Raw genomic sequence first — 26,900 nt, forward strand, 5'->3', positions numbered from 1 at the left:
AATTCCTCAGTTTGGACGATATGCTATGTGGGAGAAAAATTTAAGACCGAAATATCTGCCAAATATTTTTCCAATTTTCCAATTGGCATCTTGGACTCCTTACACTAAGAAATTCCCTAGAACTTGTCTATTCTCTCTATTAACAGTCTAGGAGCTACAATGTGTTTCGAATTAAAATTCATGGATGAGTGGTATTTTGTGGTATTACTGTAATGTGTTACAAATTATATTACTATTTCACCTGGTAATGGTTCGAGGCAGTGGTTAGTATAAAAAGAATGGAGCAAGATACTTATTTTTCCCTCTTAGATCAAATTTTTAGTCTTAGGCACTTAATAGTTAAGGTTATCAAAGAAATGACATTGATAGGAGTAAAAAGATTCACCAGGAATTTGACTTGTTTTCAATCTCTTGTATTTAGAACACAGATACTCCCAGAAACCAACATTAAAAATATGAAAGTGAGTCAATGATGTCTTTGAGGAATGTACTTATCATATAAAGGATAAGTACATTCATATACTTGTCTATAAAGGAAAAGACAATCAGTCACATTTTTACAAATTAGAGTCATGACCTGAAAGTTAATTATCATTCTCATGTAATTCTATTATCTTCACACTTATTCAGCCAACACATGAAAAGCTTGATATATAGAGTGAGCAATTGCTTATTTCTCAATCCAGCTGGCAAGGCAAAAGAAAAAAAAAAAAATTGGTTTTTAAGCAAGTGCAGCCCTGTGGTTGGCAGTTACTAATGTGCAGTCACATTGCCACCTAGTGGCTACATAGGGATTATCTTTCAAAGATGGTGTTCATTGTGAAGCAAACCCAGAATTTCCTTTTATCAAGATTTGCACTTACTTGGACACCTTATTGATTCCAAAAGCCACTTGTTGGTTAAGTGATGCGATGATTTTATCTTTCTTTTTAATCTGCATTTGGTTTTCTTGCCACCGAAAAGTCACTGTTTTCAATTGTCTTTTGAAATCCTGATCAACGAAAAATATTATTTCAATTAATTGTGTTCAAGTCACCAGAAATTTAAAGAAAAAAATTGGACTCTTTAAAAATACGTACTATTAAATTTAACATTTGAACTACCTGTAAGTTGTCTCATATATAATGGCAAAGGTACCTACTTCACACTGATAGTGCAATTTACAAAGCTGCTGCTGTCGAGCAAGCTTCTCCTTTTCAGTTTCTCCATATTCTGTAGTTACGTTACTGGTTGAGCCCTATTGAGCAAATGGAATATGCATGTTTTATTTTCCTCTTTTAAAAAGGCACTAATATTAGAGTTATTTAACAGAGATTTAAGCTGCTAATTCATGCTCATGCATTATAGGTCTCAAGGCAAACATTACTTCTCTGATTATTATTGATAAACAACCTCTAATTACAGCAGTCACTAAACAATACCACAGTTACTTGTCTACTGCTGCTACTACTGGATACCATTATCTGCATGCTTATTATTTTTAAAGCTTTTTTTGGTAATCCTTTCATTGTCATAAGAACCATGAAAGGTAGACATTCATTACTCCCATTTTAGAGATGATAAAACTGAGTAACATACCCAAGGTCACACTTGCCAAAGTTAGTGAAGGAGCCAGAATACTAACGCAGGCAGTCTTAATTGCTCAAGTACTTAATTATTACCTTAGTAATTATCACCTTAGGTTAATGTTCACCTTCTCCACTGGATTATAAACACTATGATCACAGGGACTAGTCTTAGCATAGCTCTTGACACAAAGCAAGTGCTATGTGTTTTTTGAATAAATGAATGAATAAATATTTTTCAAACTGTGTGACATTTTGATTCTATTTTTGAGTTCTCAGAACTATTGAATGAAAACAAAGGGCCCACATTTAATCTTTAATGTGATATCCAAAGCTTAGAATATGCCACTTCAGTTTTCAAAAGTGTGTGTGTGTGTGTGTGTGTGTATATATTTTGTCTTTTTGTCTTTTCTAGGGCCGCACCCATGGCATATGGAGGTTCCCAGGCTAGGGGTCGAATCAGAGCTGTAGCCACCAGCCTACGCCAGAGCCACAGTCACAGCAATAAAGGATCCCAGTCATGAGACCTATACCACAGCTCATGGCAACACTGGATCCTTTACCCACTAGGGATCGAACCCACAACCTCATGGTTCCTAGTTGGATTTGTTAACCACTGAGCCATGATGGGAACTCCTAAAAGTATATATATTTTAATTGGAGAGGAGACAAAAAGGTATGACAATTTTACTAATGTTGTGCTATAAGCCAGGGAATCATTTGTACTGACTGTACCATTGGACAATCAATATTACTATGTATTTTATTATACTTAAACCATGGAATAGGTTATCATAAAATTGGTATAGAATTCTCATGGGTAGGTAAATCAAATGGTTCTTCAGAAAGAAGTTTTCATATGTTTTATCTCATTAAGTGCCCTGTTAAAACTTAAGTCATGTTCATATATGCACTGACTACTATCAGGAAAGGAACAAAAAAAACCCCTATCATTCATTAATATTTTTTTGTACATATTTCATGGTAACAACAAGGTTTAATTTTTTTTAATGAAGGTAGCTTTGTTTTATAAAATTATTTTTCTCATGAGATTTAATCCAATGGAATTATGTCAGGGTATGTATTTTCTTCCTTGTGGTATTTGGAAACTTTATAAGGAATGCATTTGTAATCATCTATGCCCAATACTTAAAACCACGAAATGGTCTGAGGACTAATATGTAGACTATCCAGTTCCTAGGGCTCTTTTTTATGTCAGCCATCCCTCTGTGCCTTCTTTCCTGTTTTTTCTTTCTCCTCACAAATACAATATAAACCATTAGGTTAACATGCTGTTCAAAGCATCATGGGGAAAAAATAGTTAACAACTGTTCTGGGAAAACGAAGGCAGGGCTGTACCCTCTCCAGTCAGGCTTACCGGCTCTATCATGTCCAGAATATGCAATTCATCCAGGCTATAGAACTTGTCTTCAGTGGCAGAATCTTCTTGAATATCACTTGCATCATCTTTCGCAAATCTACCGACTGGGTATAGATTTGCTTGCTCTTTCTTCAACTGCTCCTCCTTTCCTATCATATTTGGGCTATAGTGGTGACATAATCAATGTGATGTTTTATAATAGTATAGTGCTTCTCATCTAAGCCATTATTTCCCAAATTAATATTGTACTTGTCTCATGAGATGCTCAGGTCAGAAGGGCTTGTAGTCAAATAAAGTCTGGATAGTACTCATATTGTATACTTCTTTTGAAGATTCACAATGAATTTTACCATATTTGAGATAACACTCAATCGAGGTACCTATTCTGTTCATACCAGTTTTTTAAGAATTATGAGATCATAAGAGTTTATTTTTCAAATTATAACTATTAACATCAGTTACTTTGAGAAACAATACTTTGGTAAATATTGACAAGCATTTCCATATCTGCTATATTATCATCACAACATTTTGGAGAGGTAGGTTGGTTTAATCAACTTTGTTGCTTAGGTCCAGTATACATTTAAATAGAGAGCTGTGAATGGCACATAAAGTAGATTTAAAATGGAGGTTTCTTTTGTAATAGGACTTTATAAAAAAAATCTTAGTGATAATGGATTTCAGTAACTAGGAACTATTGAGAAAAGAATGAAAATATTAAATGTACAATGGCAATTAACTCATTTTTATACCTACGTCTAAAATTTAAATTCAGTTGGCCTATTATTTAGCAGCTATGAATTTCCTTCCTAATCTCATTAAATAGTAACAAGAAATAGTATTTTTACTTATAGCATGATATAAATTACTAGTGAATAGAAAGAAAACTATAATTCTAGGATGCACTATTACAAATTTTAGGCCACAGAGATCTAGAAAAAAAATGACATCTAATGCTTGCAGAAATACTTGTAAAACACTATAAAACAGTCATTAGGTATCACTGAAGTATTCTACACTGACTCAAACATTATGGAAAGTTCTAAGGAAATCAATTGCTTGTATGGCCCACTGGTTCCAAAACTCAGTTTTCCAAATTGCTTAAAGAGCTTTTAAAAATTTATGCTTTTTACAGATGCTCTCAACAACTATAAAAATATGAATTTGTACTTTTGAAAAGTTCCAAAAGATTATTCCTAAAGTATGATAGCAGCATTTTGACAATATAGGAAAACATTCATATTAATAAGAGACGCAAATGAAGCATAGAGAGGTAAATTATATGATGTTTCGGACTGAAAACATTCAGAAGAGAACAAAATGTTAAGGGAAGAGTGAAACATGTGGGAAAACAGTGACAGTTGTTGAATCAGGATGATAGGTATATATACTAATGTAGATACGTTAATCTCTTTACATTTGTGTGTATTTGAAAATTCTCATTTAAAAACAAAGCTCCCTGGGTTGATTTGATGATCATCCAGGTTTAGATCTACACTGTAGTCAAAATGAGCACAATGACTAATAATATTATTTCATATCCAGTAAGTTATTTTTATGGTATTCAGACATAACCTAAACACACACACACACACACACACTATCCCTTTAATGGTTCAACTTGTTTACAGAAAAAATGTAAACCCATCTTGGATGTTGAGCTATTAACTTACCATGTGGATCATGTCCATTATCAATGAGAAAATATCAACTACAAGTGATGGCTTTAAAGTTAACAATATATGTTCTCGTTACAATTTTAAAGATATCTTAAGTCATGTCCTCACAGAGAGTTTTCTAAAGTTACTAATTTTCAGTTAACAAACTTTGGTGGGTATAATGATCTCCTCATGGAATGTCTCTCTTACTTTCTTCCTCTATTACACTGTCATTAATCACATGTAGAATACAGCTCTCAATGATCTTTGGACATTAAAATGTTCTCAGTAAAGGTTCAAAATTCACTGTTAATAACTAGAATTTAAAAAAAAATACCTCAGATTAATTAAGCAAACCAAACCAAATCAAACTCTTTTGTAAAAGGGGTCATTAAGACAAATAATAATCTGTCTTTGGGGTTAAATCTTATTTAGTCTATATTTGGCTAACCACAATCTATATTATATTTTAAAAGATTTTATCTGGACTCAAACTGATCCTTGAATAAAGCAGTTAGCATTGGATGACTCTTGAGCAGCCTAATAGAAAAATGGCAAGAGATTCTATTCTCCCAAAGTAAATGATGATTTAACTCTTTGTAACTTTTAATAAAAATTTGACAATTTATTAAGACAAAAAACTGTCTTTTCTACTCTTAGTGAGAACATGACCCCAGGCAAGGCTGTGTCATACTGGAAAAGCACACTTAGAAAGTACTATGAAAAACTTTAAGATTAAATAAACGAATACTTACACTTGCTCTTCTTTTGATTCCTTATTCTGAAAAAAATAAAATCATGAATTAGTAATCTATATCAAATGTTGATATAGCATAGTGATATAAGTGCATTTAGGTCAGTGTTTCTCATGTTTTTGACCAGCACCAAAATAAGAAATGTATTTTACATTATGACTTAAGTGCACTTACATATATATATATTCCATACATAAGCATAAAACTGAAATATAAGTTCCATGAAATAAACCTATATTACCTATATTATGTGCTATGGACTGCATGTCTCATGCCTCCAAAATTCTTACATTGACACCTGAACCCCCAGTGTGCTGGTAATTGGAGGTATGGCCATTGGGAGGTAATTAGGTTTAGATGATGTTGTAGGGTCCTCCTGTTGGATTGGTGCCCTTTTAAGACAGTAGAGAGCTAGCTTGCTTGCTTGCAAATGTGCTAAATCTCTTTCTCCCACATGTGGTAATACAGCAAAAAGGTGGCTATCTACAAACTCAGAGGGCTTTCACCAGACACTGAATCTTCTGGCACCTTTATCTTGAATTTTCCAGCTTCCAAAACTGAGAAAAATAATGTTAGTTGTAAGACACCCAGTCTGTAGAAGTTTGCTATAGCAGCCTGAACTAAGACAATGTGATAAACCCTGGGAATTTTTTAGTCATATTAATTCTAGTTTCTTTTCTAAAATGACAGTTGTGACCCACCAAATTGATTTTGTAATCTACCACTGAGTCATGAAATACAACTTGAAAATCATTAATTCGGATAGTGGAAGTGAGTACTGTGGCTGAGTTTGTAACCTATTGCTATATCTTGGGATAGAACATATGTAATTCTCATTTATGGAATCCTATACTAATTATAAGAGTTATTGAAAATCTACATGTACAAAGAAAGCATATTGACATATTAAGAATCTCATAGGAGCTCCCGCTGTGGCACAATGGCATTGACAGTGTCTCTGCAGTGCCAGGATGCAGGTTCGATCCCCAGCCTTGTGCAGTGGCTTAAGGATCCAGTGTTGCTGCAGCTGTGGTGTAGGTTCCAAATGTGGCTCAGATCTGACACCTGGCCCAGGAACTCCATATGCCATGGGATGGCAGAAAAAGAAAAAAAAATCTTATAGGAAAAAAAGTGTTAGGGAGATCACAATTGGGAGGAAATGTTAAAAAGCTCTAAATTTTATTTTCATTAAAATAAAAAGATAAAGGCAACCTATTAAATAAAGGAAATATCAATGACAACACATATTAAGAATATTTAATTAGTTTTATGTATCACCTTTCTATTAAGGGTATCAGTTCCTCTCATAAATTATAGTATTAATTTCTACTACCAACTCTTGTTCACAAGAAACTTCAGGTCTCCTTCCCCACAGATTCCATGATATACTTTTATATTTGCTTAACTTTATTCTCTGTATATCAAGAAGATTTTGCCATGTCATTGTCCGATTAATGTCCAGTGTCAATTTGATTCTAGAATTTAGAATTATCAACTCCTGCCTTGATTCCAGTGTACTTACTCAACTGAGTTGAAAAGATCTTTGGTTGTTCATAATGAACATTATCTAGTATAGCTAAGTATAGGTTCCCCCACTATCCAAAAATAGAACATTCCTATGAAAACTTTCATAAGCTGAAATGGCATAAAAAAAAAAAAAAACAATTACAGGCATACCTTAGAGGTACCGAAAGTTTGGTTCGCGACAACCTCAATAAGGTGTGTATTACAATAAAGCAAGTCACATGAATTACCTGGTTTCCCAGTACATAAAAAAGTTATGTTTAGGAGTTCCCTCATGGCTTAGAATGTTGAGGATCTGGTGTTGTCACTGCTGTGGCTCTGGTTGCTGCTGTGGCACAGGTTCAATCCCTGGCCCAGGAACTTCTAAATGCTGCAGGTGTGGCCAAAAAAATGCTATGTTTACATTATACTGTAGCCTACAAATGTGCAATATAGCATTATGTCTAAAAAACAATGTAAATACCTTAATTTAAAAGTACTTTATTGCTAAAAAATGCTAACCATTATCTAAGTCTTTAGCAAATTGGAATCTTTTTTTGGTAAAAGGTCTTGCCTTGATGTTGATGGCTGCTGACTGATCAGGGTGGTGGGTGCTGAAGATTGCAATGGTTATGGCAATTTCATAAAAAAAGACAACAATGAAGTTTGTCACATGATTGTTCTGTAGCATGCAATGCTGTCTGATAGCATTTTACCTACAGTAGAACTTCTTTCAAAACTGGAGTCAATACTCTCAAACCCTGCTTTATCAACTAAGTTTATGTCATATTCTAAATCCTTTGTTGTCATTTCAACAGTCTTTACAACACTGTCATCAGAAGTAAGTCCTACCTCACAAAACCACTTTCTCTGCTCATCTGTAAGAGGTAACTCCTCAAGCATTAAAGTTTTATCAAGATAGTGCAGCAATTCAATCACATATTCATGCACCACTTCTATTTCTTGTTCTCTTGCTATTTTCACCACAATTACTTCCTCCACTTAAGTCTTAAATCCTTCAGTGTTATCCACAAGGGCTGAAATCAACTTCTTCTAAATCCCTAACAGTGTTGATATTTTGATCTCTTCCTTTAAATTATGAATATTCTTAATGGCATCTAGAAAGGCAAATCCTTCCCAGAGGTTTTCAATTGACTTTTGCCCATATCCATTAGAAGAATCACTATCTATGGCAACCGTATCCTCAAAAAAAATGTATTTCTTAAATAATAAAACTTGAAAGTCAAAATGATGCCTTCATCCATGGACTACAGAATGAATATTATTTTAGTAGCCATTAAAGCAATATTAATCTCATTATACACTTCCATCAAAGCTCCTGGTGACAAGGTGCATTGCCAATGAGCAAGGGATATTTTGAAATATACCTTTTTTTTTTCTGAGTGATAGGTCTCAACAATGGGCTTAAAATATTCAGTAAACTATGTTGTAAACATATGTTCTGTCATCCAGGCCTTGTTATTCCATTTCTATAGCACAAACAGAGTTGATTTAGCATAATTTTTATGGGCCCTAGGATTTTTCAGAATAGTAAATGAGAACTCACTTCAACTTAAAGTCACCAGCTGCATAGCCCCCAACAAGAAAGTAGGTCAGTGCTTTGGCATTTTAAGGCCAGGTATTACTTCTCCCCTCTAGCTATGAAAGCCCTAGATGGCATCTTCTTCCAGTAAGAAGGCAATTTTGTCTACATTGAAAATCTGTTGCTTAGTATAGTCACCTCCATCAATTATATTAACTAGATCTTATGGATAGCTTGCCACAGCTTCTACATCTGCTGCTTCACCTTGTACTCTGAAGTTATGGAGATGGCCTCTTTCCTTAAACCTCCTGAATGAACCTCTGCTAGCTTCAAATGTTTCTTCTGCAGCTTCCTTATCTCTCTCAGACTTCACAGAATTGAAGAGAGTTAGAGCCTTGCTCTAGATTAGGCTTGGCTTAAGGGAATGTTGTCGCTGGATTAATCTTCTATCTTGAACACTTAAACCTTCTCCTTACCAGCAATAAAGCTGTTTCATCATCTCTATGTTCACTGGAGTAGCACTTATAATTTCCTTCAAGAACTTGTCCTTTGCATTCACAATTTAGCTAACTGTTTGGCACAAGAGGTCTAGCTTTCAGCCTATCTCAGCTTTCACTATGCCTTCCTCACTAAGCTTAATCATTTCTAGTTTCTGATTTAAAGAGAGAGACCTCCAACCCTTCCTTTCACCTGAACATTCAGAGGCCACTGTAAGGTTATTATTTATTTTTATTGGTTTATTTCAATACTGTTTTATCTCAGGGAATACAGAAGCTTAAGGAGAGTGAGAGTGGTAAGGGAATAGTCAGTGGAGCAGTCAGAACACAAATATTTATTGTTTAAAGTTGCTGTATTGTATGCCCATGTTTTGTGGCAACCCAAAACAAATAAATAGTAACACCAAAGATCACTGATCACTTCAAGTGGGATGTATCCAAGGAATACAAGTATAGTTCAATATATACAAATCCATTAATGTGATATACCACACTAACAAATGGAAGAATAAAAATCACATGATCATCTCAACAGATGCAGAGAAAGCTTCTGACAAAATTTAATATCCATTTATGATAAAAATATCTCCACAAAGTGGGTATAAAGGAAACATATCTCAACACAATAAAGGCCATATATGATAAGCACACATCTAACACCATACTCAATGGTGGAAAGCTAAAAGCATTTCCTCTAAGATCAGGAATAAGACAAGGACGGCCTCTCTTGCCACTTCTATTCAACACAGTATTGTGAGTGCTATCCACAGCCAAGGAAAAGAAATAAAAGGAATCTAAATTGAAAGGGAAGAAGTAAAAATGTCACTCTTTGCATGTAACATGATACTATATATAGAAAACTCTAAAAATGCTACCAGAAATCTAATAAGATTTTTAGAGACCATCAATGAATTAGGTAAAGTCACAGGATTAAAAAATTAATATACAAAAATCTGTTGCATTTCTATATACTAACAAGGAAGTATCAGAGAGAGAAATTAAGCAAACAATCCTAATTACCATAATATTAAAAAAATGTAGGAATAAATACAAGGAGGGTAAAAGACCTGTACTTGGAAAACTATGACACAGTGGTGGAAGAAAGTGAAGAAAGTACAAAGTGATGGGTAGCAATACCATGTTCATAGATTTGAATTAACATTATTAAAATGACCATATTACCCAAAGCAATCTAGAGAATCAATGCAATCCCTATCAAAATAACAATGACATTTTTCACAGAACTAGAACAAATAATTCTAAAATTCATATAGAAATTCAAAGATGCTGAATAGCCAAAGCAATCATGAGAAAGAAGAACAGAGCTGGAGGTATCATTCTCCCTGACTTCATATTGTTCTCCAAAGCTACAGTAATCAAAACAGTATGGTTGGTACTGACATAAAAGACACATGGATCAATGGAACAGAAGAGAGAGCCACCTAGGAATCAATCCACACATGTATAGTCAATTAATCTGTGACAATGGAGGCAAGAATATGCAATGGAGAAAAAATACTCTTCAATAAGTGGCGCTGGAAGAGTCAACAGCTACATGTACAAGAATGAAATTAGAACATTTCCTCACATCATTTTCAAAAATAAACTCAAAATGGATTAAAGATCTAAATGTAGGAAAAGAAGCCATAAAACTCCTAGAAGGAAACAAAGAGAACACTCTTTGACACAAATTATACCAATATTTTTTTGGATTTGTCTCCTAAGGCAAAAAAAAAAAAAAGCAAAAATAAACAAATGGGACATAACTAAATGTAAAAAGCTTTTGCACAGCCAGAGAAACCACTGATGAGATGAAAAAATAACTTATTGAATGGGAGAAAACATTTGCAAATGATATGACCAATATGGGTGTATAATATCCAAAACAAACAGCTCATACAACTCAATATCAAAAAAAACTCCCTAACACCCTGATTAAATAACGGAAATAAGACCTGAATAGACATTTTTCCAAAGAAGACATACAAATGGTCAACAGGCATAGGAAAAGATGCTGAACACTACTAATCAAACAAAGAAATGCAACTCAAAGCCACAGTTATGTACCACCTCACATGTGTCAGAATGGCTATCATCAGAAAGGTCACAAATAACAAATGTCAAATGTCAGCAAGGATGCAGAGAAAAAGGAACACTGTATACTGTTGGTGGGAATATAAATTGATGGAACCACTGTGGAAAACAGTATGGAGGGTCCTCAAGAAACCAAAAATACAACTACCATTTGATCCAGCAATTCCACTCCTGGATGTACATCCAAAGAAAATGAAAACACTAATTTGAAATGATACATGACCCCAACATTCCTAGCATTATTAACAATAGCCAAGATATGGAAGCAACCTAAGTGTTCATCAACAGATGAATGGATAAAGAAGATATGCTATATATTCACAATGGAATACTACTCGGCTATTTAAAAGAATGAAAATTTGCCATTTGCAACAACATGGATGGACCTAGAGGGTATTATGCTTAGTGAAATAAGCAGAAGACAAATACTGTATGTTATCACTGTAGAATCTAAACAATAAAACAAATGAATGAATATAACAAAACAGAAACAGACTCAAAGATACAGAAAACAAACTTGTAGTTACCAACAGGGACAGGGGAGGAGGGGTATTCTACAGGGAAAGTATTATGTACAAACTACTATGTATAAAATAAACTACAAGGGTATATTGTACAGCACAGGAAACACAGCCAATATTTTATAATAACATTGAATGGAGTATATAATCCATAAAAATTTTGAATCACTATGGTGAATACCTGAAACTAATACTATAAATCAACTATACCCAAAAAAGAGTCATCTATCACAGATCATCATAGCATAATAATAATGATGATGAAAAAGTTTCATTATTGAAAATGAAATTGCAAATAATAGCAAATAATCTGTTTAGTAACTTTCATGGTTAAACAACATTATTTCTAAAGTGAAACAAAAGAAATTAAGTAGATGGCCAAAGAAAAAACTTAATTGTAACAAATAAAAGAACTATTACTATTTCATATTAAATATTTTCAATTAAATATTAACTCAACTGAAGTGCAATGACTGAATAAAATGTTTAATTAAAATGGATGGTTATTAATTTCAATTGAGTTCACTTCATAAAAATATTTTCCATGTTCTATAATGTTATAACATTACTTTTATTATGACATTATTCCAAATAATGTTGAAGATACAAGAAAAAAAATCAGATTGGCTCTACCAAAGTCAGAGGACTAGTATTGTTCAAAATGTGTAGCACTGTTTCCTGCTCTCAAATTATAAACTGTAAAATAAAAGATTAAGATAACTGCAAGATAAAAGAATGTAACATAGAAACAAAGTGAGCAAATGCTATTGGAAAAATGGTACCAATAGACTTGCTTGATGCAAGGTTGCCATAAACCTTCAATTTGTAAAATATACAGTATCTGCAGAGTGCAGTAAAGCAAAGCACAATAAAATGAGGTAATCATGTACCTTTTTTGCATAAGCAAAAATCCTCTTCAGATTTCTTCTGGTTATTAGCACAAACAGCTACCAAGGTCTTTCATAAAAGGGAGGTGATGTGAAGTGAATTTAGAAAAGTGGGAGATATCTGCCTTTCTGAACTTTTTAGCTCTTTCCAGGATAGGATTAGCAAATGCATGTATCAACCTGTCCTAATGCATCTCTGCAACTTCCCTTCTTTATAGAGGACATCTACTTTGAAAAGCTTGATTTATTTATATCTTTTTTCCCCCAAGGCTTCAATCACAAAGGCTTCTATTCTTTTGCCCTCTGCTTTTCTATCTTTAACCCTCAGTTCCCCTAAGTAGGAAATGGAATTGGAAAGAAAGAACTAATTAACTCTCAAAAGAGTTATTTACAATTTATAACTCTATACATACTAATTAGAAGTCATCTTATTGTCCCCTCTATTTGCTACACAAATTTTACTTCTTTGTCATCTTCATCCAGAGAATCCCTGATACTTGTTTTTAGGACTTCAACTATTGTTAGGTAGAGAGGCTGCAATCAAATAATTAACAGAAAACATAACTGCAAGCATAGGACTTTGTGTTCACTCCGTATAACACAAGCAAACTTCTACATGATAGAATTTTTCATGAGGAAAACTCTTGATGACTCAGCTTTTCATAACTGGTTGCTTCTACTACACTAGACAAGTTTTGGTCCTGTAACAGTAATTGAGTATATGAATGAGGCCATTTTTATGAAAAAGTCATATGAAAAATTTTCAGCATGTTTAATGTTTATACTTTAAAATTTAGATAAAAGACATGATACAAGATCTCTCTTCTAATGTCCAAATTTTACCTTGATAAATTTATTTTCAAAGTATTTCAATTTTTTAATAAAATAAAATGTAAATAAACTTATGATATTAAAAAACAAAAACAAAATATTCCTAGATGGTTGCTGACCTTAAGAAATTTTTAATATTACTAGTATATAAATTTTTAAGTAGTGTTTACTTCTGCTTGTGTTTATTCCATGTTTAATTTCAATGTGACATAGAAGTGGGGCTTTCCATTTACATAAAATTGAGAATATGAGTATTACCATATTTTAATCTTTCGGAACTAAGGAAGAGAGACACTATATAATCCTTGGGGCTTAGATTTGTTGTCTGATAGTTCTAGATTCATGTGGTCAGCCTTGTGCACTGTTAGACCTGGGACTTACCAATGTTATGGCAAAAATAAAAAATATTAGCTACACTAATGAACCATGCTGTGTTTTATTAGATAAGATTAGATGAGAACTGTCTAAAAATAAGAAGAAAAATATTCATACTTATGTCTTTTAAATGTTAGTTAAAAAATTAATTTTCAAAATAACTTTTGATAAATATGAAAATATTAACATTTTATTGACCAGATTAGAGTACAAATAATCTTTGTTATTGATGACCTCAATAAGCATTTTGTAAATTTGCTTTGTCTAAAATTTTATATAGGATTAAAGCTTGTGTATGCTTCCAAATAAATAATACTATGACTTATTATTTACTTATTAATTTACCAGATTACAGTCAGGGAAATAGTCTCACTCAGTTTATAATATAATCTACTGAGTATATCTAGACTTTAAATATACAATTTCAACCCATAAAATAACAATTTTTAACAAAGTTTGCATAGTATAGTGGTTGGCTATATGTTTAATAAAAAACACTCAAGTCCAAAAAATGCAATTCATAGGAATGTACAACAAGAGTGAATCAACAGAAATTGACAGCATTTCTATATACTAACAATGAAAGAGCAGAAAAGGAAATGAGGGAAGCAATCCTGTGTACCATCACATCCAAAAGAATAAAATACCTAGGAGTAAACCTACCTAAAGAGACAAAAGACCTGTACTCTGAAAACTACAAGCCACTGATGAAAGAAATCAAAGATGACACAAAAAGATGGAAAGATATACCATGCTCGTGGACTGGAAGAGTTAATATTATCAAAATGACTATGCTACCTAAGACAATCTACAGATTCAATGCAATCACTATCAAATTACCAAGGACATTTTTCATAGAACTAGAACAAAATAGTTTAAAGTTTGTTTGGAAGCACAAAAGACCCAGAATAGCCAAAGACATCCTGAAAAAGAAAAATGGAGCTGGAGGAATCAGGCTCCCGGACTTCAGACTATACTACAAAGCAACAGTCATCAAAACCGCATGGTACTGGCACAAAGACAGAAATATAGATCAGTGGAACAGCATAGAAAGCCCAGAATTAAACCCACGCACCTACAGCCAACTGATCTATGATAAGGGAGGCAAGAATAGACAACGGAGAAAGGACAGCTTGTTCAATAAGTGGTGCTGGGAAAACTGGACAGCCACATGGAAAAGAATGAAATTAGAACACTCCCTAACACCATACACAAAAATAAACTCCAAATGGATTAAACACCTAGGTATAAGACCAGACACTATCAAACTCCTAGAGGAAAACATAGGCCAAACACTCTCTGATATAAATGACAGCAACATCTTCTCAGATCCACCTATCAGAGTATTGACAACAAAAACAAAAATAAACAAATGGGACCTAGTCAAACTTCAAAGTTTCTGCACAGCAAAGGAAACCCTAAACAACACAAAAAGACAACCTACAGAATGGGAGAAAATCTTTGCAAGTGAATCGACTGACAAGGGATTAATCTCCAAAATTTATAAATACCTTCTGCAGCTCCATACCAAAAAAACAAACAAGCCTATCAAAAAATGGGCAGAAGATCTAAACAGATGGTTCTCCAAAGAAGACATACAGATGGCCAAAAAACACATGAAAAGATGTTCAACATCACTCATTATTAGAGAGATGCAAATCAAAACCACTATGAGGTACCACCTAACACCAGCTAGAATGGCCATCATCCAAAAATCTACAAACAATAAGTGCTGGAGAGGGTGTGCAGAAAAAGGAACACTAGTACACTGTTGGTGGGATTGTAAATTGGTGCAACCACTATGGAAAGCAGTATGGAGATGCCTCAGAAAACTAAACATAGAACTACCATTTGATCCAGCAATCCCACTCCTGGGCATCTACCCAGAGAAAACCAAGACTCGCAAAGACACATGTACTCTAATGTTCATACAGCACTCTTTGCAATAGCCAAAACATGGAAACAACTAAATGTCCATCAACAGAGGAGTGGATCAAGAAGATGTGGTACATATACACAATGGAATATTACTCAGCCATCAAAAAGAACGAAATACCAGCATTTTTAGCAACATGGATGGACCTAGAATGTATCATACTAAGTGAAGTCAACCATACAATGAGACACCAACATCCAATGCTTTCACTGACCTGTGGAATCTGAAAAAAGGACCGACTGAACTTCTTTGTAGAACAGACACTGACTCACAGACATTGAAAAACTTATGGTCTCTGAAGGAGACAGTTTGGGGGGTAAGGGGATGTGCCTGGGCTGTGGGATGGAAATCCTGTGAAATCAGATTGTTATGATCATTATACAACTACAGATGTGATAAATTCATTTGAGTAATAAAAAAATTTAAAAATTAAAAAAAAAGAGTGAATCAAATGTAAAGTATGAGCTTTGGGTAATTATGATAAATTAATGTAGGTCCATCAATTGTAACAAATGTAACACTCTTCTAGAGGATGTTGTATGGTGGTATGGTGGTAGGCAGTATATGAGAAATCTCTGTACTTTCCCCTCAATTTTGCTCTGAACCAAAAAAATTGCTCTAAAATAATAAAATCTTAATTTTAAAAACTAGGCCAATAAAAAAATACTCTTGACATTCTCTTGTAATTTTCCAAGCTATTAAGAGACTTTTTGCTAAAACTGTGCTACAAATAGTGACTTGTTCATTATGCAACTCTCAAAACAACAGGAAGAGGCATAAAAGAAGCTTCTTGGATTTGTACCATTTTGTACATTATTGCATTGTTGTCAGAGTCTCAGACACAAGGAGAAAATCAAGATATCTTAGGTTTTGAAAAAATGCTCCTGAACTTATATGCAGAAATTATGACAAGAAGCTGTTTTTGAAACAGAGTAGGCATTTTTTTTAAATGAGAGTGGTACACAGAAATTAATAAAATTCCAGGTGACTAATTCAGTTCCTCATTTATATATTTAAATGTGTAAATTATGATTTAGGGAAGTAAAGTAAGGCATACTATAAGTTTAAATTACTCAGGATCTAACATACATAGACTTCTCTATAATCATATATTCAATAAGCTATAAACATTTTTAAGCTATTTGTGCTACATGTCTACTTGGACTAATTTTAAGTTCTAACAATAAAACCATGTATTAAATCTAAGTGTTCATAATCTGACATTCCTCTAATGTAATGCTAATAAAAGCCTCTTACCTTCTTATTCTTAGTCTTTTTCTTTTTCTTTGGTTTACTCTTAACCTGATAGATAAGAAACAAATCATTTATTTAACATGAAATTCTGGACTTCCCACATGGCTCACAGCATAACTACTTGGTGTTGCTTCTATTTAATATTCAATTCAAACTACACAATAAGACTATTTTGCAAAATATATTTCCTCTAACCACTGAGACCTTTTATCTTCTAACATAGATCATATTTTCCTTCTAGACTCTATGAAAAATTATTTTCACTTTTATTTTAATCTTAATCACTGATGTAAAAAGGAACAACATATAGCATCACTGACTAGGCTACTGAAAAGAGCTCTGAGGTCCTCACTTACACACATGCCTGTACACATAACAAAGGAGGAAAGTATTTGAAAAATCAACAGACTCGGGTACATAAGACAAAAAATTAAGCTTGAGAAGAATTTAGTGACTACATAAAAACTGTTACCAGTTATCTGTAAAGAAACAGATCCTGGATGATTTTAATTCTACCTCTGTGCAAATGGCACTAAAATATCCCTTGTTTTCTCTTCCTTTCGCTCTTCCCTATTCCCCACTATGCTTTCTATTAACCTTCCACATCCACTACCACCACTCAGGATGAAGAAATATGTTCAGAAATCTGGCACATAATAAATATTCAATAAATGCAGGCAATATGTGTGGTTAAGGCAGAGAAGACTATGGAAAAAGTACTGCGAAAAGAACCATTCCAATACAAGCTTTGTGTAAACACAATGATAAATATAAACTAAAATTGTCTGGGATGATTTAAGAACAGCACATGCAACAAACTAAAAGCCTTGATTAAATTCTTCTAATTCAAATATTAATGAAAGCTTATACTTCTTGGAGATCTTTAATAGATTCTGTTGAAGATTCACTGGGTATCGATGCCCCATCTTTATTAATTTCCGCTAACTGTATTTCAGGGTTTGATTTCACATTTATATTGTACTCCATGAGAGGTGGACTTAGTTCTTCTTCCTCATTTTGTAACTCTTCTATTTCAATACCTAGATATTAAAAACAAAACACTTAAAATCTGGATGCACATAATTTTAGTTTCTTATCACTATATGAAAATATATTCACTCCCCCCAAAACATCATACCAGAAATAAAAGACATCTTACCCTGCTCAAAAACTAAATGAAAATGAAATGTTCATTTATCAATGATCAAATAATAGATATACGTACTCACCTGAAACCAATCAGTATAAACTCAAATTCTAAGATACTTTACTGTTATCTTAGACTGTACATATTAGACAATCTATAACTTAAGTCAACTCTAAATATGAAGGTTTTGAGTGTACTGACATTGACCCTATTAATATTGCAACTAGTATTATTTTAGGGAATTTTTCTGAAACATAAAGAAAAAAAGAAAAGACTGTCTATTTTTTCCTTTTTCCTTTTTTTTAAATAACCAAAGATTGTTAAAAGTTATCAGCCCCCTATTATGATTTCTTTTTGGACACCATGCTCCTTAATATTGCTCCAGAGATTCAATCTCTAAACCTGTGGACTTCATCTGACTGGGTCACACATGATCCAAATAAAACCTATGGTGTTCTTTTCTTAAGTATAATGTTAATTGCAGAACTTGAATTACATTTAAAAAAAACCCCAAAGGATGGAAATTAAAAAATTAGCAACTCACAACCTGGCTAGCTAAAAAAGTACATAGCCTAACAATGGATAGTTAACCAGATAATAACCACATATGCTAAACAGTAGCATATATGAGCAGGTAGAGCGAGCAGGTAAGCATTTTCACCTGTTGAAGTATCCTGTGTGTCAAAAGTTAAAAGACTCTGCTGGGGTAAACCCTGGGGCACATGCAGTCAGACAAAGGCAGAGTTAAAAGGCTTATACTAGATTCAGCTGACTAGTAATATATTTGACTATATAATTTTATAAGTTTATAATAATTACAGTTCATCATACACTTTATCTAACCAAGTAAAAATCTATAGGTGCTCTTTAGCTATCTTGAGCTGAAACGTCACTCAGGCATTTGGTTTTTAAACACACTTACGTTGACTTCCTGTTATTGACTGTAGAGCAATTCCTATGATAGATGAAGAAAAAATTTAGATGTACAATTGCAAATGCAACCAACAAATATCAGAACAAGAACAACCAGATTTTTTACACTGCATCAGTAAACATTATAACTAAAAATAAGCAGCTTCACTCATGAATATAATTTAAACAAGGCATAATCTTTAAAGTATAAAATAAAGGTTATTAACCCATGATTAGAGAAAAAAAAGTAAAATAATAGGAGTTCCTGTTGTGGCTCAGTGGTTAACCAATCTGACTAGGAACCATGAGGTTGCGGGTTCCATCCCTGCCCTGGCTCAGTGGGTTAAAGATCCAGCGTTGCTGTGAGCTCTGGTGTAGGTTGCAGAAATGGCTTGGATCTGGCGTTGCTGTGGCTCTGGCGTTGGCCGGTGGCTACAGCTCCGATTCGACCCCCAGCCTGGGAACCTCCATATGCCGTGGGAGCGGACCTAGAAAAGGCAAAAAGACAAGAAAATAAATAAAATTTAAAAAAAAGAATAAAAAAGATAATTCATAATAGATAATGCCTTGAACAGAAGCATTTTAAACCAAGAAGCAAAATTTTTTAATTTACAGTCTAAGGTCATGAAGTAATAATAGTCAATTATGAAGCAAACCTCCAATGAAAGTTTAAACCTTTTTAAGCAAAACCCTGATCAGCACTCCCTCTCCTTGCCCATTAATATTTATTAAGCACCTATGACATATCAAGTGTGTCAGGCTCTAAGGTTTGAATGGTCAAGAAAAAAGACAACCTTCACAGGTTTAGCAGGGATTCGCCAATGGATATTAATCAAATAATCAGATATAATAATGAAAACTGCAACTTTACTAACTACTCAGAGAGAGATATAGGATACTAGGAAAGCCTCTATTAAAGGGAACTGACCAATAAGGTTCTCACACTCAGAGTGAGAACTGCTTGAAATGCCTTGAATTTATTTATTGCTCACAGCGCTTTCCCAAATTTTACCTTTATTCTCTTGAGTTTTTGTCATTCAAAATCTTATGAGAGTAAATGTAAAAAAGAAAAGTCTCTAATTTATAAGTGAATTTACAAGTCAAGTGTTCTTGCCTGACTTTCTTATATCATCAAACGTAGCATTTTCTTAAGCTCAAAGAACCCTCTTAAAAGGTTAAGCAGAAAAACACAATGGTATCCCAGAGCCTTACCAGTTATGGGATTGGGGCCTAGCAGTTATGTCTGATGAAAATCTGGACAAGTTCAACAGTTATCAGAAACGTGGAGAGTTTTAATTTAATAACATCAGTGGATGGTCAATTGCTCATCAGGTAGTACAACTAAAGACTAATAACTTGGGGCCAGGAAAATACACCTGGAATAACACAGTAAGGGTTTCAATGGTGTTGACATGCCTTCAATTCCACTTTCCACAGTGACAGGCGAGAAGGTGTCCTGGGATGTGGAGAGGAGGTCTGAAGTCTTTCCCATAACACCAGACAATTGCTGGGAATGGACACTGCTGACCTTAGACACTTGCATAATTGTTATCTGATTTTTAAAATTACCTATGACCCGTGGTTCACTGCTAAACTTTTGAACTAAAAGTCAAGATTCTGATAGAAAGGAGGAGAAACACACAGTATCTAAAAGGGCATTCTTGAAACACACAGTACCTGTATTTCATGGTTTTAGGCATCCTTAATTTTGTGGAAGTGATAAAACTCCTCTATTTAAAATTCTTCAACAATTCCTTTCTGAAAACACAAACTCTTCAAAATGTCAAGAGAAATCCTCTTGAATGTATTCTAGGAACTTTCCCCTAATTTAATCTCAGTAATGTCAAACTTTTTAGTTCCTTGCATTACAATATATTTTTATGTTTCTATACCTTTGTTCTTGTTTCCTTCTGAAACATCCTTCTCCATCTTCTTCACTTGGCTAATTCTTACATGACATTTAAGAACTCCTTAGATTTTATATTCTCCAGAAAGCTTTTTTTTTGGATTCTTTTAGGCTAGGATATCCCATGGTATTCTGGAAACAGCTCTAGTACTGTAATTTCTATTAGCTTCTTGATGAGTGTATTCTCTCAAGAATGTGAACTCACTGATTCTCCTGCCCTTAGCACTGTGTCTGCAGCAGACACTCAGTGAAGCCTTACTGGCTTAAGTAAATAATTATTTTGTACCTTGTTGATAGCAGGATAACATCCTCTGGATGATTTCTGGTACTGGTATGCCTAGGTAGATGGACAGCTGATGGTAATCAAGAGAGAGATTCTCAATAGGATTCTCCTTCACTGTGTCAATATCCTCTTGCTTCATCCCAAGGCGCAGAAGAATATCTGAAACTTTTTTCCAAATTGAATTGAATTGTGACTCAGTGAGACCATTCATCAAAATCTCACTAAGGAGGATATCCCTGTATTTGCAGAGCCTCAGGATGTCTGCAGACTTAGAGAGATCAGAAGATGGTGGTTCCATATTCCAGCCTTTTTTGGGTGCAGGGAACACATTCAAATGTTTTATGAGAGCTAATAGGAGGTATAAGTCAAACTGTTTGGACTGTGGTAGTTCCTTGTTTGGGGGATAAAGCAGATGCCATGCTCCACCCAAAGGGTGATTGGTCCAAAGATGGTTGTAGTAGGGTTCCAGTACATTCTTGTGTATAAGAAGCTCTTTTTTCAAAAGAGGGGGTGGCATAGCCTCATCAAATATTTGCCGAACAATGTCAGTACCAGAAACAATAATTATATGAAGCAGATGATAGAAATAATTATAATCAAGTTTGAAGATAGGCATTTCATCTGAAAATGAATTTTGAAAAGTCAAAAGATTCCACATTAATGCTCTTTTTCTATGTGGTCTTTCACATTATATCCTAAGCTCCTATAGGACAGGCACTATTCCAAAAGAATGAAGCACAGTACAGGGCTTTGCCATAGCCAGTGCTCAATAAGCATGCTGCTATCTGTCTAGCTGTTGAAAAATCAAAACAAAAAGCAATACATTCCCAAGCAAAAGTAATCGCAAAGACTAATCACAATAAAAGCCTTTCAACCATCCAAGGTTTTGTTCAAATAAATGAGTTTGGCCATGAAATGACATAAAAGCATTACGTCTTTGAAAATTCTGAAGATTGTCAGGAATGATAATTGCCCGTATTTAATTATACTTTACTTAAGGAATTATATTTTAATCAGTAAGGCTACAAAGCAAGTAAAACTTTCTGTGATGAAGATGTTTTAGACTTTCATGTCTACTAGCCATTGAACAGTGGAAATGCTGCTTGTTTGGTAAAGAAATTGAGTTTGAAACTTCATGTAATTTTAATTAGTTAAATTGAAATAGCCATGTACGGCTAATGGCTACTGAATTAGATAATGCAGAACTATATGAAAAAAACAGGGATTTAATGCCTTGTTTCTCAAAGTAGAGCCAATTGACAAGCAGCAACAGCAACCACATGGGAGCCTGGTAGAAATGCAGAATATCAGGCCTTACCCTACAGACACTGAATTGGTACGTACATTTTTAACAAAATCATGGATGATACAAATATAAAAGTTTGAGATACACTGATCTAACGAAACTCTTGTTCTTAAGTAAATTAATGAGTAAGTAGGTATTTCATCAATGAAATGGACTAAGACACAAGACCAAACTATTTGGCATTTTTCTGGTTCAGTAGCACTTCCAAAGGAGGAAAGTAGACTGAGGTAAATTAGAAAATAGTAAGCATTTGATATCTTGACCATATATTTTTAAATTAATAAAATATGTGTTTATCATAAAATGCAGCTTTATTTATTTACTTATTTATATTTGCTTTTTAGGGAAATGGAAGTTCCCAGGCTAGGGGCCAAATTGGAGCTGCAGCTGCTGGCCTACACCACAACCATAGCAACGCAGGATCTGAGCCATGTCTGTAACCTATGCCACAGCTCACAGCAACACTGGATCCTTGACCCACTGAGAGAGGCCAGGGATCAAACCCACATCCTTATGGATAGTAGTTGGGTTTGTTACTGCTGAGCCACAACAGGAACTCCTTGCTTTATTATTTTATCCTTCATGATTCTGCTTCAAAAGATTTTTAAATTAATATCCTTGCTTGATACACTTGACATAAACTGTGGAGGCAAGCAAGGTTACAAAGCAGATGACTCAGGGAGCTTTCTCTGGGCTGCCAAATAAGAAGCTGGCTGGAATCAAGGACATCCATTCACCCTAGCAAGAAGGAATGCCACCAGACTATTCCTCCATGGGACCAGGCATCATTAAAGTCTCCAAGTGCTGAACAGTTGGCATTTCCTAGCACATTCCTGAAGAGCTGGCACCTAAGTTTAGACTACTTGGCTTTGAGCCCCAAATATTCATTCTTTCCATTTAACCCTTTTCACAGGGAATGCAACAAGAGAGGAGGGGTTGTTAGGAAACATCAGTTGGAGCATAATATGTGGTCACAGCTATGCACGAAACCCAGCAAACCTCTATAGACTCAAAGTAATGTAAGACCTACACACCTGCTGATCTTTCTGTCCATGAATTCCAGCCTACACCAAGTGCTGCTTATTACTGTAAACCCAAGCTCAGTAAATGACAAACACAAATAAACACATGGTTGTTAATGGCATGATACTTTACAGAGCAAGTCAAAAATTTTAACACAGTTTTCAGGAGGAGACATATAAAAGTGAAATATACCTTTTGTACTAAATTTTAAACTGATCTTCGGTCTTATATCAGTATCAGTTATTTTCAGAGACATCAACTTTTTATAACTGCAATTGGAAAAAAATTAAGTTATAGTCAATACCAAAGTCAGTCAAGATTTCTGGTATCATCATGGGTAAGTCAATGAGCATTTTCTTCTTCTGGAAATAACTTAAAAGCAATAGATAAAAATGAATGAACAAATAAAAACCACCAGCAATAACAACCCTACACTGCCATTTTCAGAAGAATCAAGAAGCAAGTGGAATTGCTATATTTCATACAAAAAGATCATATGAAGAAGACTATGTGGTAGCAGAAACAAAGAAATCTTTGCATTGTAAAAAGCCAGCACACCTGGAACTAATCCCAGACCTTCCTCCACCACAAAATCTTCTTATCAAAAATTATTCCAAGACAACTCATTTAATGACTAGTGATCTAAAAAAGAAAAAACTGGCATACTATCAGTACAAATAACTAGAAAAAAATTGAGAAAAAGTAGCAAAATTTATTAAATAGACTAAACACTAAGTAAATGCTGCCATGAAACAGATGAAAAAACTTGTAGCTTCGCTTTGGATTGAACTCACCCATAAAACAATATAGGAAAAAGAAAATAACATTAGAATGCAAGCTTAATGAGGGCAGAGGTGTTGGTGGTTGTTGTTAACTGATTTTATCTTCAACACCACCATAACACTGCCAATTACCTACTACATTGAAAAGATTTTAAACTCTAAAAATATAAAGTACTGTCAAAGATATTGGGTAAAAGGAATTCTCCTATACTACCAGTGGGAGTGTAAATTGGTAAAACCACTGTGACAAACATTTCAGTAAAATCTAGAAAATTGAAGATATGCATAAATGACCTAACAATTCTACTTCTAGGTATATATTCTGGAAAATTTTCTGCACATATATACCTGGAGACATTTAGAGAAATGTTCATCATAGAACTGTTGTTATAGCATAAAATTTGAAATAAACCACATATCTATCAATGATAGAAAAAATGAAGTAGTATAACAAAATATAGCAATGAGAGGAAAAACTATAATTGTAAAAACAAATTGCACAATGTACAATTAAAAGCATAAAAACTGTTTAAATGTATATAAAGTTAAAAACAAAAAATACTACATTTTTAAGTCACAATATATTATGGAATTTAGAAAATATGTAGAAGTAAAACATATGCACAAAAGATGGGAAAAAATGGTAATATATTATTATAAAGGCCATACAACATATGTAATGTGTTATTTAAAAACAGATTTTGATAAGTTAAAAACATAGAAGTTCTAGAGCAGCCACTTAAAAATATAAAAAGAAGTCAGAGACAAGATAGTGAAGTGGAAGGACTCAAACCCACCTCCTCTCATGAAAAAACCAAAGCTGCAACTAACTGCTGGGCAACCATCAACAAAACAGATTGGAAGCTACTTAAAAATATACTCTACACCCAAAGACAAAGGAGAAGCCACATCAGTATGGTAGGAGGGGCACTTTCTCACTACAATAAATTCCACATCCATGAGGTAGTTGACTCTTGGACTGGAAAATAACTATACTGCAGAGACTCTCCAGAGGAGTTAAAGAGTTCCAGCCCCCACATCAGGTTTCCAGGCCTGGGGTCCTGGCATTGGGAGGAGGAGCCCTCAGAACATATGGTGTTGAAGGCCAGAGGGACTTGAGTTCAGTAGCTTCATAGGACTAGGGGTAACATAGACTCCACTGCTGGAGGGCACACACAGGGTTTCATGTGCACTGGAACCCACAACAAAGCAGAGAGTCCATAAGCCTCTGGGTCAGACCTACCTGTGGGTCTTGGAGGGTCTCCTGAGAAACTCAGGGCTGCCTCTCAGCAGGACACTGGAGGTGGAGCTTTCAGGGAATAATCATCATCATAATAATCATAATAATCAGCTCCCCTAGAGGATGCCATTTTGGAAAAATCTAGCCTCACCAATCAGGGCTGAGAATCTTTAGGCTGAACAACAAAAAGGGTAGGAAAACAGTCCCATTTATCAGCAAACAGGATGGCTAAAGTCCACCCAAGCACAGAGTCACTTCTAATCAGGCCCAGAGACAAAGTCTCCCTCAGCAAGAGGGACAAGACTCAGCTGCATCCGCTAGGGGATAGGCACCAGTTCCTCCCATCAGGAAGCCTGCCACAAGTCCCTGTATCAACTTCATCCACAAAGGGGAAGACTCCAGAAGCAAGAGACACTACAACCCTATAGCCTGCAAAAAGGAGACCACACAAAAAATTATACAAAATGAAAAGGCAGAGAAATATGAGCCAGATGATGAATAAGACAAAAACCCAGAGAAACAGCATAGTGAACTGGAAATAAGCAACCTTCATGAAAAAGACTTTAGAGTAATGATAGAAAAGATGATCCAAGATCTTAGGAAAAAAAAAAAACTGCAGAGATAAACAACAAAATAACTGAAATGAAAAATTTGCTAGAAGGAACCAAGAGCAGAACAAAGGAGGGAGAAGAAGGAATAAGCAAGGTGGAAGACAAACTGGTAGAAATCACTAATATGGAACAGAATGAAGAAAAAATGAAATGAAGACAGTCTAAGAGAAATCTGGGGCCATATTAACTGAACCAACATCTGCATTATAGGGAAACCTATAGGGAACCAGAAGAAGAGAGAGAGAAAGGGCTGTAGTAAATATTTGAAAAAATAATAGCCAAAAAATTACCTAAGATGGAAAAGGAATCACTCACTCAAATCCAGGAAGCACAACGAATACCATATAAAATAAACCCATAAACCCAAGGAGGAACACCCTGAGACATATATTAATCACAATGGCCAAGGTTAAAGACAAAGAGAAAATATTGGAAGCAGCTAGGGAAAAGCAACAAATAACATACAGGGAACCCCAATAAAGTTACTGTCTGATTTTTCAGCAGAAACTCTTTAGGTCAGAAGGGAGTGGCATGATATACTTAAAGTGATAAAAGGAAAAAAACTCCACAAAGAATAATCTACTCAGCAAGGCTCTCATTCAGATTTGAAAGAAAAATCAAAAGCTTTAAAAACAACAGCTAAGAGAATTCACCATTAAACCAGCTTTATAACAAATACTGAAGGAAATTTTCTAGGTATAAAAGAAAAGGCCACAACTAGAAATAAGAAATTTATAAATGAGAAGGCTCACCAGTAAAAGCAAACCTATAGTAAAGATAGGAAATCACCTACTCAAAAACATGCCATCAAAACCAGAAATTGTTAGAAAAGGAGGGTACAAATGCAGGATACTGGAGATGCATTTGCAATTAAGAGACTAGCAACATAA

General features: G+C 34.4%; 1 protein-coding gene across 2 annotated transcripts in view; it reads right to left on the minus strand.

Moving 5' to 3' along the window:
- DZIP3 (DAZ interacting zinc finger protein 3) overlaps nucleotides 1-26,900 on the minus strand; it is a 130,526-nt gene that overhangs the window by 26,929 nt on the left and 76,697 nt on the right. The window contains exons 13-21 of one of the 2 annotated variants that reach the window (XM_047792914.1): nucleotides 23,570-23,646; nucleotides 21,052-21,669; nucleotides 18,870-18,902; nucleotides 17,671-17,840; nucleotides 16,804-16,848; nucleotides 5,360-5,385; nucleotides 2,944-3,109; nucleotides 1,142-1,237; nucleotides 864-991 (exon numbers count right to left, since the gene is read on the minus strand). In XM_047792914.1, the coding sequence (XP_047648870.1) occupies nucleotides 864-991; nucleotides 1,142-1,237; nucleotides 2,944-3,109; nucleotides 5,360-5,385; nucleotides 16,804-16,848; nucleotides 17,671-17,840; nucleotides 18,870-18,902; nucleotides 21,052-21,669; nucleotides 23,570-23,646 (1,359 nt within the window). The remainder of the gene's footprint in view (nucleotides 1-863; nucleotides 992-1,141; nucleotides 1,238-2,943; nucleotides 3,110-5,359; nucleotides 5,386-16,803; nucleotides 16,849-17,670; nucleotides 17,841-18,869; nucleotides 18,903-21,051; nucleotides 21,670-23,569; nucleotides 23,647-26,900) is intronic. The other variant, XM_047792925.1, reaches the window with a different exon arrangement.

Source organism: Phacochoerus africanus, chromosome 1 (genome assembly GCF_016906955.1).
Source record: "Phacochoerus africanus isolate WHEZ1 chromosome 1, ROS_Pafr_v1, whole genome shotgun sequence".
Lineage (NCBI taxonomy): Eukaryota > Metazoa > Chordata > Mammalia > Artiodactyla > Suidae > Phacochoerus > Phacochoerus africanus.